The sequence below is a fragment of the Spermophilus citellus genome (genome assembly GCF_964194105.1).
Source record: "Spermophilus citellus genome assembly, chromosome: 1".
NCBI classification, from domain to species: Eukaryota; Metazoa; Chordata; class Mammalia; order Rodentia; family Sciuridae; genus Spermophilus; species Spermophilus citellus.
In genome coordinates, this window is record NC_138182.1 from 276,404,692 (window position 1) to 276,417,734 (window position 13,043).

Consider the following 13,043-nt stretch of genomic DNA (forward strand, 5'->3'; position numbering starts at 1 on the left):
ATGGCATTTGCACGTCACTTTATATATACCAGAAAAATGAATTCTTTTAAAATAGATTTCAAATATCAGTCTCTGCTACATTCATTCCTTTTTGCATTGAAGCCCCTACTTCACTGAGTTCCAAAGTGGGGTATTTTATGATTTTTCAAGGTATATACAGAATAATATCCCCACACACACACCAAGAAAAACCAAGCACATAATCCCTATTTAAAAATAGTGGCAGGCCATATTTTTAAATGTGAATTATGCTTTTTGCAAGTTCAAGATTAATTTTTCATTTTTATGGTTTAAAGTCTTAAAAAGGAGAACAGGCATTTTGTATATCCATTCACTAATATGAACACTGTGAAATAGGTGCCTACAAAGTCAACTACATACCAGAAGGCCCAAGAACAGAGGGCAATGATCTCACACATATTACTAATGAAGGAACAACCCTCCCCCAAAATAAAATACATTCCTAGAAAGTCCTTCTTTAATGCTAGGAATACTCAGGTACATACTGTATGTGTTACTTGTGTTACTTGTTTTTTTCTATATGAACAGCAGCAAAAATCATCAGTGAGAGAATCCTTCAGACTTTGAAGCAGCAGAAATGATGATTGTCCCTATCTAAAGATCATTCATTTGTGCTATAAGTAGTGGATTTGCCTTACAAGCCAGATGGATTCTCAAGGTGACACTCTCATGGAATCCCAGGAAAGTTATCTTTATTTCCCCATACCCATCTTTAAAATTTCTCTAGATTACTTCTGCAGTCATAGAAACCTTACTCCTACATATGGCAATGTGAGAAATAACTTTCAAATCAACAGAAAGATCTTTCCAAAATATTCAATATTTTTAAATATTTATTTTTTAGTTGTAGTTGGACACAATACCTTTATTTTATTCATTTATATGTGGTGCTGAGGATCAAAACCAGGGCCTCATACAGCAAGTGCTCTACAGCTGCGCCATAACCCCAGTCCTAATAATTCAATTTTGTTAAAGTTTACTTAGAGAAATTACTAATATTGGCTTTGGGGTTTGTTGTTGTTGTTTTGTTCTGTTTTGTTTTGGTATCTCACTATTTTTATTTACATTTCTTTGATTGCTGGTAAAGCTGAATATTTGTTGGCCATTTGTCCTGTGAATTGTATATCTATAATCCTTTTGCTTATTTGATTAAGCCTTTTATTAATTATGTGTGTGTGTGTGTGTGTGTGTGTGTGTGTATATATATATATATATATATATATATATATTTCTTAAATTTGTAATAAACATTTTTCTCTCAGCTGTTGGCCTTTTTTTAATATTATATTTTAAAATAATAGTTAAACTGGCTATATGTGTGTGTGTGTGTGTGTGTGCGCGCGCGCACGTGCGCACAGTATAACTCCATCATCCCCAGCAGCCCCTCCCATTGCACCTCTGCAACCACTCTCCCACCCCAACTCCTGGCAATCAACCACCAATCTGTTCTGTTACTACAGCTCTTTTTGTGAATGTCATATATAAATGGAATCATACTTTTGGGACTCCTTCTCTCACTCAGCATTTACTGAACTGATGCATTACAGCTTATCTATTCACAGCTATATTGTTTTACTTTTAACAACCGACAGCAAAGAGTCCCTAGCCCTTCCCAGCACCCTCTTTCCTGGAACTGAGGAAAAAGGAGGGTCATACAGCTGCCAGGACAAATCACCACCACTTACGAAAACCCCTTCTGAATAGACACCATATACAATTCATCCCTACAGGGATACAGGCTGCTAAGAAAATAAGCCTGATGTATTGTCATGGACACTGTTAACCTAGAATACTCTAGACCTGGAATCTAGGGTTTATGTTGACTACATTTTCAGGAGAGCTTTCAACACCTGTGTAACTGCTAAAATGTACATATTTATGACAAAACCCAAACAGGGTGATGCTTCCAAAATATCACACTTGCTCTATAGATGACTCTGCAATTCTCCCTAGCAGGCAAGAGTATGCATGTGACTAATTAATATAGTTATCTAAAATTCAAGTACATTTATCACCAAAAGGTCTGACATCTTCACCTGCTGCTGGACTAAATATACTACTCACTACGAAGTCTCATGAAGGAAAAGCCTCAAAGCCAACTTCTTTCTGCAGCTCCACTCCCTCCACCTCCTGTGTGAAGTCATTCAGGCTTTCTTTCCTGTAATGTACAATCTTTCCCTCAGGGGAGGTGGCTCATAATTCGGGTTTCAAGGGGCTTCTTTACATGGTGAGGCAACAGAAAAAAAGAGATTAAGGAAACAACAAAGGAAGCAAACTGTTTCCATTATTGAATGAGAAGTGAAAATGAGTATGCATATACTTGCTAACCATTAAATGTGAGATTTTCCAAAAACAGGAATGCCTGCATATAAAGATTAATAACAAAAAAGCTGAGAGACCACACTGGAGATGGTCAGGGATCTAGTCAGGGATTTCTGTTTCATCTTAATAAACCGAGCAAAGAGGGAGTCAAATGGGGTTTTGGCAGGGGCGAGGCACCTGTTGTGAGAAGCCAAGGCTTGCTCTAGGGGTAAAGAGGTCTAAGACCAGGGGCCTACCTCAAGGCAGGAACAGGAAAGGGAAGGAGCAACAGAGGAAAACCTCCCAGGGCCTTTTCCCATTCCCTTGTGTTGCTTTTCCCTCAGTTCAGAGGCAGGGACACAAGCATTTCCAAATGGCTCCAGAACAAACAAAGCAGCCAGAATTCCTAAGTGGAAGCTCAATGAGCACAAGTCCCCCATTCAAGTTCATTCCTTTCCTAGAGCTCAGAAGATAATCAGCTCCTCAGAAGAATCTAGAAATGCAAAAGAGACTCTGGCTGCACCATCCAAACCCACTCAACTCTGCTCCCACTGTGGGTCCATCCTGTCCTCTGCTGTCCTCTGCTTTCCTCAGCTTAAAGGGGTTGAGAAGGGATAACAGACAGCATCCTATCCACAAGGCAAATCACTCAGTCACCCCTGTCAGTTCAGCCAAGTATACTGGAGTGAGGGGAGAGGCAAGAATGAAAGAAGGGACCTCAGAGCACACTATGCTTTCTACCAGAATTCAGTGGGATTCTCATTCAAATCCCTTTCTTCACTTTCCTTTGAGTAGCTGAGTTCCTGCCAGTGGCACTATTAAAAATTTGTCAAGACAATGCACATAAGGAAATAAAAACTAATTCATTAGAGATTGAGGAAGAATGAAGGAAGTAAATTTGCTTTTTATAGTAAAACATAGCTTATCCCTATCAACCTAGGTTAGTACGCAGAAAGTGTGGCTATTAAGAATTTGACTTTTCACTGGGATTCTGCCAAAGACATTACATAAAATTTTACTTTCCCAGTAGAAGTCAAGTAATTAAACAAAATAAATATTAAATCTAGTTGGTTGAGATCATGACAGCTTCCAACACACCTATCACTTTCAGTTAGGAACAAATTCCAAATGTATCATAAAAATTAAAGGTTATCCCAACTACATACTTTTAACATACATTTAAAGAATATATTGAAACCACATTTCACTGTGAACATTGCCATTGGCTTCATTTAAGTCTTTGTTAATTACTGAAATGGTTAAAATGGCTTTATTTAAATCTTCACTTGATCTTGGATGGTTAAATTACAAATGAATAAAATACAACATTCCACATCAATAAGCCAGTGTACAAGGTTTCAATGAAAAGCTTATTTCAATGATTATTTTACTGCTCTTCTTTGATTTCTGGAAAGTAACTTATAGCCTGATTATTTTTAGAAATCTTGCTTTCCTCTAAAACTGAGCTTGACTGTGCCATCTAAAAAGGAGAAGCCAATATTCACTATCAAACAACATTTTTTAGCTCACCTTTTTATTGAGATACCAAGAACCTATTTCATAATATAATAATTACTCTAGTGCTTATCAGAGTAATTATTGTATTATGACCAAAACTTCCAGGCCTCTAATATTAACAGTCACATAGCAAGTTTGAAGACTAGCCACTTAAATGGTGCTAAGAGTATAAATATGAAGAAAAGCTTCCCTAATACTCCATAAGGAAACTTCCATCATATCAAAACATGGAAAGGTGTGCTGCTCTCTCAAAAAGTCACAGACTTGATTCTCTTCATGTTTTCTTTGAAAAGTAAGGGTCTCTAACTAGGAGCTGGAGAATAAAATTTAATAAGAAAGAAACTCAGCACAATGGCTTCAGAATAACCACAAACTTTCATTCTCCACACATTTATTTAAGGCCCATCTAAAGCATGCCAGGCAGGTTAAAAATAATGCATTTATGTAAGCACCCCTGCACACATACTCTTGCAAGGTTAAATAGGGAACTCTGAAAGAATGATTTATTGCCACAAGAACAAGGCCCCAAAATAGATTAGCAATAAAAGTGATTGGTCCCAGTGGGGTTGAGAACTAATGTAAGCAACGTCCTGGCCATGCGAAGCATCCGGGAAAGAGCACCAGAATCAAGGGCCAGAATCCAGGGTGAGCTTCCTGGCCCTAACCCCTCCTCTACCAAATTCCACTCACACAACCTCCTTAAGAATGTGATTCCTCAACTGTGAATTGGGGGGGGGGGGCAGGGGGGACGACTAGCTCATTTCTATAACATCATTTTGTTTGTTTGCTTTTTTTAATTTTACTTTTTGCTTTTGCTTTGAAATCTGCTTTATCTTATTCAGTGCTGAGCTCTGTACAAAGGAGAAATAAATATGAAGTTCAAATCCACTAACACTTGCAGAAATTCTTTGGCTACCCTTTCCCACACAATCACTCATCTTTCAACTTCCAACCCACTTTAACACTAACTGGCCTGCCCACTATGTTCCAGGTCTATAAATGAGTGGTCTGGATTGTCAAAATGAATACCAAGTTTCTAGACCAGAGAATAAAATGACAGCATAAGGGCTCAGACCTTGAGTGTGGTGGATGCAGGTGACTGAGAGCAGAAGGGAAGGGCAACCACTGCTTTGAAACCCAAAGAAAAATGGAGAACAATCCTAATTAGAATAAGTTATACTCTATATAATGTATATGTCAAAATACACTCTGTCAGGTATATCTAAAAGAACAAATAAATTTGAAAAATAAAATAAATAAGGAAAAAATGGAGAAAAATGTATAAGTGCTGGGGCTCAAAGGGAACCACAAAGTTCAGAGAAAGGGAAAAAAAAGAAAAAAAAACCAGTCATCCCCCTGAAAGACACTTTAGAGCAGGCATCCTCTCCCCAGCACCCAATTCCAAATTTTGGCAAGTGGCAGCAACTCTGCTTGAACACTTCTTCTAATGGAGAAATCACACAGCAGCTCTATTTTTGAACTGTTCTAGTTATTTAAAAGTTCTATTACACTAAAGTCTCTCTCCTTCTGTCAACCAAACATGGGTACTAGTTTTCAATCTGTGGCATTAAACATAAATTTAATGCAGGGGGAGCAAAAACAAGGAAAGAAAAGACAGCAGAGCAAACACAGTTTTCGGGCTGAGAAAGGAAAGACAACTGATAGAAAAGCCCTCAACTACAGCACTTTGTCAATCTCAAGGACTGGGCTCAAAAACACTCTGGAAAAGAGGTTCACACCCTCATCGGTCCTCTCCATCAATAAAAACCTATTTTCTGTTTCTGTATCTTAGGAAAGAAAGCTAGATTGTACAGATAGACCTGGCTGCTTCCTTATCTTCAGCATCCACATTCAATCAAAACTACCCAGGAGGCCCCTGTCTCCCAAAGAGGTCTCCACGCAGGGCCCTCCGGCTTGTTCTGTCCTGACAGTTCAAACTCCATGCCTACATATCCAACCTATCAGCCCTTCTCTACCCTCTGCTAGACATCCCAAGCCTAGACCTTATAGCCAAGATCTAGAGCAGGGATTAAAAGCTGCCCAAAACAGAGAAAAGCTTTTGTTGTTGTTGTTGTTGTTGTTGTTGTTTGTTTTGTTTTGGAGGGGGCAGGAACTCAGCAGTACTTGATCACTAAGCCACATCCCCAGACCTATTTTGTATTTTATTTAGAGACAGGGGCTCATAAGCCACTTAGTGTTTCAACATTGTTGAAGCTGGCTTTGAACTTGAGATCCTCCTGCCTCAGCCTCCCAAGCCACTGGGATTACAGGCATGTGCCACCGCATCACCATGCTCAGCAGGGAAAAGCTCTTTTTTAAAGATTCCAGATTACCTCTGGAATGGGACACTGGTACCAATGCCTGCTAAAAATCTGTCCTGGCTCCTGACAGTAAGTCAAACTACTGAAAGGGAAGTTTGTCAAGTCATTTTAAGTCATTCTGGAGAGTGAAAGAAAGAAGCAAGCCAATGAACAACATTATATGGTTCTGCTCCAAATTCAACTGGAACAGGAGCCTAGGCAGTCAGGGCAACACAACCAAGAGTAAAGGATATCGTGGAAAGAGCTACACTGAAAGGGTACAAGCTTTTGGGAAGTCCAGTTCAACTCACTGTCTTCTGGGGCTCTTCAAGCAAAAGAAGAGATTCCTAAGGTATGCATAATAAAGACAGTTTGGTCTCACAAGCACCAAAAATTCCATAGCCAGGGCAAAGAGACTTTCTAACAGAAAGGAGCTGAATTCTGCAGAATCTATTATTTTGTGACAGGTGGTATAGAAAGAAGACAGGCTAGACTTTAGCTTCAGGGCATGAAGGGAACACGTCATAGCTCTGCTATTAAGAGGTAAGACAGGGCTGCTCTACCAAGCTAGTCACACACGAAAGGGGGGATGGGGACAAAAGGAAAAGGGGATGGAAAAAGAGTTCCACTTGAAGGAGCTAATGTTTTCATAAACCTTTGCTTTCTGCAGGGACCTCACAGGAGTGGGAGCACTAGAGAGTATATTAACCCCAAGCCGACACTACAGTAAGAGTGTGTCATTCCCAGTCACGACCAATCCGTTAAAATGAATCAAAAATAATCCCGCCTGGCAAAGAACAAGAAAAGGAGAGGAAGACAGTACTAAATCACGTTATCTACCGGCACTACTAACTTCTGCCTCTGACCAAGGCCTCCGGCTGCAATTGCTCCTAGTGACCGGAATTGTCGGAACTGATCTCACCGAATCTTGGGAAGCTGATTTTGAAAGAGGCCACCTAGAAACTGAGCTGCCGGTCTCGCGCGCCCGCCCCAGCGCAGACTGCTCCTTAGGCGGGTCCGCTACCCACCGGTCCTCCACCCGGTCGCCACCAGCACCCGGCACCAGCCCTCTGCCCGCCCGTCCCTCCGGGCCCCGACCTGGTCGGCCCTCCTGGGCTCTCCAGCGCACAGCCTGCATCCTCCCGCGCCTGGCCCGATAGGGATGGTGCTCCGGGCTGCGGGCCACTAGGCGGCCGCCGCCGACGCCTCCACGCGCGAGCAGACAAGACTGGGCGCAGGGAAGCCCGGACGCTGGGACGCTGGCCGGTTATCTGGTCCCAGGTGGGAGGAGGGACCGCCACCGGGGTCCCGCGGATGCCCTGTCACGCCCCCTACGCCGCACACCCGGGCCCCTCCCGCTGGCGGGTCGCAATGCTCGCTTTCTCCGCGGCCACCCCCTCTTCGCCGGGGCGGACACTGAGCCACCTGGCACAAGCCTCCACCGCCACACCACCCACGCAGTACCCCGCGAGCTCCGGCCCTAGGCCGCCCTCCAGGGCCACCACGTTCCCTCCTGGGCCGTCCCTAGAGACAATGGCTCACTCCGTCGCCCTACTGCTCGACCACAGGGTACTCCGCTTTGGGCGCGGATGTCATAGCTGCCCGTTTCACAGAAGTGTAGACCGAGGCCGAGGAGCTCAAAAGCAGGGACCATGCGGAGAAACCCGGCTGCTAACAGGGTCGAGGAGGGTCCAGGTAAAAATGGGCCAGGGCGGCAGAGAGAAGAGCTCGCTTTCCCCGGCACCGGAGTGGCCCCAGCCCGGTCCACTCCGCCTGAGGGCCAGGGGCCTCCGCCCACGCTGTCCCTGCCGCCGCCTCTTCGGCCCTCTCGCGAAAAAGACAAAGAACCTGCGCCCCAACCCTCGGATCCCTGGCCGCTGGGGACGACAGGCCGGGGGATTTTTACCCTGAAACCAGGGGCGGGCGCAGGAAAGGCGAGTCAGCGGCGCCCGGGCCGAGCCGCCACGCACGGGGAGGCGCGGGCAGCGTGACACCGGCGTGGGTCGGGGATCCCGGGGCGAAGGTGCAGCGGCCCGGGCGGGAGCGCGCGGGGCCGGACCCGCGGGAGGGCAAGTGAGCACCCGGCGCGCCGGGGTCGGCCGAGCGCGCGGGGCAGCGCCGCCGCCGGGGCCGCCCGGTCACAGCTGCACTCACCGGATCGGAAGAAGGCCGCGATGTCGGCCAGGTCCTTGGCTGCCTCTTCGGCCCCCTCGCCAGCGCCGCCCCCGCACCCTGAGCCCGCTGCGCTGGCCGCCGCTGCAGGGCCGGAGGACGCGGCGGGGGCGGCAGCGCCGCCGCTGCTGCCGCTCATGGCTGCGGCGGCGCCCGCGGCCGCGCCCGCCTCGGGCCCCGCGCCCCTAGCGCCGCGCGCCGCCCGCTCTGCGCCGGGCCTGGCGGCACCGAGCACCCAGCTGCCCGCGCCCGGCGCGCGGACGCAGAGCCCTGGGGCGGCGGGCGGCGGCGGCGGCGGCGGCGGCGGCTTGGCCGGAGGAGCGCGCCCACATAGACGAGGACTCCGCCCGGGAGCCGAGAGGCGACCGCTGGGCGGGGGCGGGGAGCCACGGCCTCGGCGGCGCCGGCCGGAACGCGGGCAGCAACGCGCGCCGCGCCGGACACGCAGTCGCGAGGGCGGAGGCCCGTGGCCGGCGGGAGCTCCGGGATCACGGGCGCCGGCGGCAGCCGCGAGCCTCCATCTTGGTTTCAAATGGGGAAGGAAGGAAGGAGGGGGAGGGGGAAATCACGGCTGAGGGAACCCGGGTGAAAGGAAAGGGGAGAGCAGCGAAAGGAAAGGAAGGAAAAAAAGAGGGGCTTCGGGAATTTCCGGTGAGTCTCGTCAGGGACCCGAGCGTCGGCTCGGCAGGTGGGCGGGGCCTAGAGAGAGGGGCGGGGCCGCGCCGGGCTCCGGGACGCCCAGAGGGCCGGTTGGCCGCTGCGGGAGGGTTCGGTTTGCGAGGTCTCCGCCCGGCAGCTCTATACCTCAGGAAGAGGGAGAACGCTCTGCCTACCCAGCTGACGTTCCCAGGCCGGGCATTGCGCCCCCTGCCAGGGCTCTCGCTCCGGCGCCGCGAGCACCATCTTCCAGAGCTAGAGAGAGCCCTTTCATTCTTAGGTCGTCCGCGGGCCCGGTGACTCCAGCACTGGGCTGGTGTGTCCCTCGCTGGTGCAGCGCGGGCACTGGCACGTAGGTGGAGCTCCAGTAGTTGTTGGATGAGCCAAGAGGTGGTGAAAACAGGTTATCTGCCCCAGTCCCGGAGGCCACAGTGTCCTCAAACTGAGACTCCTAATCTAGGACTCCCCATTTCCGGAGCGTCCTCCGGTTTGACCTCAGACTCCCAGATCCAGATCCACTGCGCTCAGTCTCCCAAAACGAGCGGGGAAGACAATGGGAGACCAGAGGAAATGCACCTTTTGGGAAGAGCCAGGCATCGTTTGCTGAATATTCGAGTTAAAAAACGCCGGTTTTGTGGCTACAAGCAGAGTTAAGTGGTTGGTGTCAAAAGTTAAGCAATCAAATGCTGGGGAAACCAACACGGAAACTACAACTTTCAACTATATACTACACATATATACTGGAAATGGACAATTAAATAAATGAATAGTGGATGATGGCCACCAGGTCTCTTACCTGTTACTGACCAGCAGAAGGAGGCTAGAGTGGTCCATGTGCTCTTGGATCAGAGCTGAAGTCATCAGTGTGAACTCTTATTTGGCTTAGTAGAGCTACAGATATATATAGATAGATAGATAGATATTATAGATAGATATAAATATGTGTTTACACAGGGTAGTAACACAATGCATGTATCTCCTTGCTCTATCAGCTAAGTGGGCCTGCAGAGGACAACCAACACAGCTAGCACCCAGATCTTCTTTTCAGTACCATTCTTCAACAAAAGGAACCAGTCCTCCTTGGGGAAATAGCTGATTCTAATCCTGGGACAGGAAATATTTACCAAGAACCTGGAGCATCCTGCTGTGTCAGAAGGTAAGGAAGTTCTCTCCCACACCCACCTAAAAAGTTGGGTTTTGTTTTGTTTTGTTTTAATTAATAAGAATGTTGGGGGTATGTCAAAGCAGCACAACATCCAATTGAAAGAGCTCCCAATGGCCAAAGCCAGAAAATTTGAACAAGAAAATAAATAACACACTATTTGAATATAGCCGAGAGTATAAAATAAATATCTGTTGATATAAATAAATGATTAAGTAAATAAATAGGGGAAAACAGGCAAATCTCCCATGCAGAAGAATTATGTCTATATTGTGCCCTGAATGAGATGGAATAAAACTCCCTGTTCCTTGACTGTGGGCTGCATACAGGAATTTCCTTCCAAAGAATACAAAACGAGAGCTGGGACTGTGACTCAATGGTAGCACACTTGCCTGGCATGCATGAGGCACTGGGTTTAATTCTCAGCACCACATATAATAAATTAAATAAATAAAGATCAACAACTAAAAAGAAATAATAATTAAAAAAAGAATACAAAATGAAAAGGAGGGGAGAAAAGTACGTTTACAATAGAGAAACATGACCAACACTTTCTTGGATAGATAATTAAGGTGAACATCAGAAGCAATGAGTCTTGTTGATAGCATGGATTCTTGATATGATGTGATGAAAATGGCATTTTATCTCTGTGTCCTTCTTCCCAAAAGCCCATAACTCCTGTCTAATAGTGAGAAAAACATCAAAGGAATCTCAATTGAAGGACAGCCTACAAATTACTTGACTAACACAATCCCAGCCTATCAAGGTCATCAAAAATAAGCAAAGTCAGGGCTGGGGATGTGGCTCAAGTGGTATCGCGCTTGCCTGGCATGCGCGGGGCACTGGGTTCAATCCTCAACACCACAGAAAAATAAAATAAAGATACTGTGTCCACCTAAAACTAAAAAATAAATATTAAAAAAATTAAATACTTGAGAAATGCCCAGGTAAGTGTAGAAAGCAAATCTAAAAGAAAAAAAAAAAAGTTAGAGAAACTGTCACAACCATGAGTATCCTAACAAAATATAAGAACTACATACTTTGTAGTGTTCTTGATGAGATCCCGGAACCAAAAACCACGTTATATAAAAGCTTAAGAAAATCAGAAAATTGGAATACCATATGGACTTTGGTTAATAACAATGAACCAATATTGCTTCTTTAATTGTGAGAAATGTACCCTCCTAATAAAAGATGATAATAATAGGGAAAGCCAAGTATAGGGCATATGGGGACTCTCTTCACAACTTTTTTAGTAAACATCAATCTATTTAAGAGAAAATTTTGTTTTTAAAGTTTTATTGTTTCATTTTTTTATTTTTGTTTATGTATTTTGGGGGGTTTGAACCTAGGGGCACTAGCCACTGAGCAACAGCCCCACCCCTTTTTGTTTTTTATTTTAAAGCAGGGTCTCATGAAGTTGCTTAGGGCTAAGTATCTAAGCTTGCGATCCTCCTGCCTCAGCCTCCCAAGCATTAGAAGTTTGAAATTTTTTTTTTTTTTTTTTTTTTTTACTGGATGGTCAATATCTTTAAAAAAAAAAAAAAAGCAATAGACCCAAATTTCACCAACTGTCAACTCAGGTTTGTTGACAATGTTTCTTTTTCTTATTTTTTTTTTTCTTATTGGTTAATTTCTGTCTCCAGGTAGCATTCCCCTTGAGAGGAAGAACGCTTAATCCTAGTTCAGGGAAAACCCAAACTTTTGTGCTTTTCTTTGTTTTTTGAGTGCTTTCCCCCTGCTGCTTACCCACCCCACCCCCCCAGGCTTATAGCTGAGCTTTCAGCTATAAATTTTCAAAGTGGGAACTGAAAGGTTGTACCTGGTTGTTGGTCGTCCTAAATTCATGCTGGCATGCCTGCCCCTCCAACTCCACTGCCTTCCTGAATTGTGGACATTGCTAAGGCCATGCCTCAGCGGTTGCTCCTCATCCAGCCGTGGGAACTCTGAGGTCTACTGGCAGTTAGTGCCCCTCCTGAGCTACTCCCAGCCACCCTGGAAAATACTCAGCTGCTCACAGGCATGCTCAGACCCCAGCCTGCCCAGACCTAGAAACAAAGAACAAGATCTCTCCTCTCAGATCCCTCAAGCCTAGCTGGGGACAGCCTTTCTCAGAGTCATGTTGGGGTTTAATGCTCTCCATCTCTACCACCAACCCAAATTTGAAAAATGAAAAAAAATATAGATAGATAGAGATATGTGAATGACAGGAGGGGAACCTCACTCCAGCTTCACAATGCTTTCTTCCATTTCTACTGTTTTCAGCATAACCTTTGTGCTCTTTAAGAGAAAACTTAATGTTCAACAATCGTTTGCTGAGTGCAGTGGCACATGCCTATAATTTCAGCTACTCAAGAGGCTGAGGCAGGAGGATTGCAAATTCAGAGCCAGCTTGGGCAGCTTAATCAACTTTGCCTCAAAATAAAATTTAAGAAAGAGCTGGGATATATCTCATTAGTACAATATTTGCCTAGCATGCACAAGGCCCTGGGTTCCACCCCCAGTAATACAGTCTTTTCCCTCCACTTATTCTCTCTGCCACAGGTTACAAAAGTATCTCTTAAAACTTAGAAGCCATATGCCAACCTATTTCTCTTTGCATCCCTTCCATAATAACCCTGTTTTTTGGATTGTGAATACAGAACCCCCTCACTGCCGCCAAAATAAAATGGTTGAGAAAGGTCAAGAATTTGAAAAAATAAAAATTGCTTGGAGGAGAGGGACAGATTGGATAGCAAGCTACCATAGAAAGATTGGCAATACCCTGCTGGTGGTACCTGGGAAGTGGCAAGTAAAAAAGCCTAGCCCATGTTGGAGGAGGGTGAGTGTGAGGGTAAGGGGTGTTGAAAGTGAGCCTGAAGGAGAAAGTGACTGACTGTGTGTAATAACCACTGAGGGTGTTAGGGATCAGG

The 13,043-nt window shown here is 45.6% G+C and overlaps 2 protein-coding genes across 5 annotated transcripts in view; one reads left to right on the forward strand and one right to left on the reverse strand.

Annotated features, from left to right (window-relative positions):
• The window catches only part of TRIO (trio Rho guanine nucleotide exchange factor), a 342,164-nt gene extending 333,416 nt beyond the window's left edge, over nt 1–8,748 (reverse strand). Inside the window, exon 1 of one of the 3 annotated variants that reach the window (XM_081288471.1) lies at nt 8,295–8,748. In XM_081288471.1, the coding sequence (XP_081144597.1) occupies nt 8,295–8,451 (157 nt within the window). In that variant the 5' untranslated portion in view covers nt 8,452–8,748. Of the gene's footprint in view, nt 1–7,238; nt 7,822–8,294 lie in introns of those variants that run through there. The other 2 variants (XM_081288470.1, XM_081288472.1) reach the window with 2 other exon arrangements.
• Nucleotides 8,749–8,800: 52 nt separating this feature from the next.
• LOC308646042 (uncharacterized protein) overlaps nt 8,801–13,043 on the forward strand; it is a 116,277-nt gene continuing 112,034 nt past the window's right edge. The window contains exons 1-2 of one of the 2 annotated variants that reach the window (XR_014021303.1): nt 8,801–8,963; nt 9,962–10,125. The gene's annotated coding sequence lies outside the window, so the exon portion shown is untranslated. The remainder of the gene's footprint in view (nt 8,964–9,961; nt 10,126–13,043) is intronic. The other variant, XM_081288565.1, reaches the window with a different exon arrangement.